We start from the raw sequence: 1,502 nt of genomic DNA, 5'->3' as shown, positions 1-1,502 counted from the left end.
GGAACTCACTTTGTAGACCAGGCTGGCCTCGAACTCAGAAATCCGCCTGCCTCTGCCTCCCAAGTGCTGGGATTAAAGGCGTGCGCCACCACGCCCGGCAAGTCTTTTTTTTTAAAGCCAATATTTTGTTCTGTATCCGTAATCCCAGCACTTGAAAGCCTATGACAACCTAGGAAGTTCCATACCTGGACTCAAAACCAAACCAAACCCCAAAATGAAAAAAAGAAAAACATGGAAGTAGTCAGTAAAATTAAATTTTATTCAAAAAAAGAATAATGAACTGACCCCTGGCAGTGTATCTGTCCACCGAGAGCAAAAGACCCCTACCCTGACTTTGCAGTGTTTACAAACTTCTGGAAGGACCTCCGAACTTCCTTGCCTCCTCAAAGTTCCGGCTTCCACAGAGGGGTGGATCAAAGTGACGTTGCTTCGCTCTCATTCGCCCACCTTCCTCTACGAGGGCGGGGCCTATCCGTACAGCCGCGTCTGTCAGATTAGAGGCCCTTCCGGGGCCCTGTCTTTCCGACACTCTAATTGGCTTTTGCTCGCCCTGGGGGTGTGGCCAAGTCGTATTAGTCCCGGTTCTTAAACTACGTCCTCACGCAGCGCATCCGTCGCGGTAGTCCACACGTCATCGGCCGGCTCCCACCCTGAGACGAAAGGGACTCGACCGTAGAACCCGCGGCGGCTGCTGGAAGGGGCAGTGAAGGCTATGGCATCAGCGATGGCCGGAGCAGGGCCGGCTCCGGGACTCCCGGTGGCGGGAGGGCCGGTGGTCCCGGGGCCTGGTGTCGGCATCCCGGGCAAGAGCGGCGAGGAACGCTTGAAAGAAATGGAGGCGGAGATGGCCCTGTAAGGCCCTGAGTAGGAGAAATAAAAGCTGTTCCCGGGCAAACCCACTCAACCCTGTAGCCTCCAGGTCTTCAGAAGGTTGAGATGTGGTTCCATAAGGGGCCGTGGGACCCGAGGGATGCGGGGAGGCATTAGCTGGGATGAAGGCGCGGTGGAGAGGTGCCCAGCACCTCAGGCTTGGTGAGACCTGACCTATGGTATCTGTTCCGCTACCCCAGGTTTGAGCAAGAAGTATTGGGAGCTCCGGTGACCGGAATCCCAACTGCTGTGCCTGCGGTGCCCACGGTAGAAGCGATGCAGGTCCCCCCAGCTCCTGTGATCCGCCCAATTATCGCCACCAACACATACCAACAGGTAAGGTGAGAGCTACAGTTTATGAGTCGGGAGAACAGAGTGGTTTGGTCCCAATCAGGGCTTATCTATGGACAGCGATTGATGTTTTGGCTGGCATGACAACTTAAGTGACAGGGACTCAGGATGCAAGACAGTATATTTAATCCATTGGAAACTAGTATTCTACAGTGTCTGTCCGGTAGAACTTTCTGCAGTGTTATTCTATATAAACATCTCTTGAGCCGGGCGTGGTGGCGCACGCCTTTAATCCCAGCACTTGGGAGGCAGAGGCAGGTGGATGTCTGAGTTCGAGGCCA

General features: G+C 54.4%; 1 protein-coding gene across 2 annotated transcripts in view; it reads left to right on the top strand.

Moving 5' to 3' along the window:
* Positions 1-558: 558 nt before the first annotated feature.
* The window catches only part of Rbm42 (RNA binding motif protein 42), a 9,417-nt gene continuing 8,473 nt past the window's right edge, over positions 559-1,502 (top strand). The window contains exons 1-2 of one of the 2 annotated variants that reach the window (XM_021166608.1): positions 559-852; positions 1,071-1,206. In XM_021166608.1, the coding sequence (XP_021022267.1) occupies positions 713-852; positions 1,071-1,206 (276 nt within the window). In that variant the 5' untranslated portion in view covers positions 559-712. The remainder of the gene's footprint in view (positions 853-1,070; positions 1,207-1,502) is intronic. The other variant, XM_021166609.2, reaches the window with a different exon arrangement.

This window comes from Mus caroli, chromosome 7, assembly GCF_900094665.2.
Source record: "Mus caroli chromosome 7, CAROLI_EIJ_v1.1, whole genome shotgun sequence".
In the NCBI taxonomy this organism is placed as follows: domain Eukaryota; kingdom Metazoa; phylum Chordata; class Mammalia; order Rodentia; family Muridae; genus Mus; species Mus caroli.
This window is presented reverse-complemented; position numbering and strand designations above follow the sequence as displayed.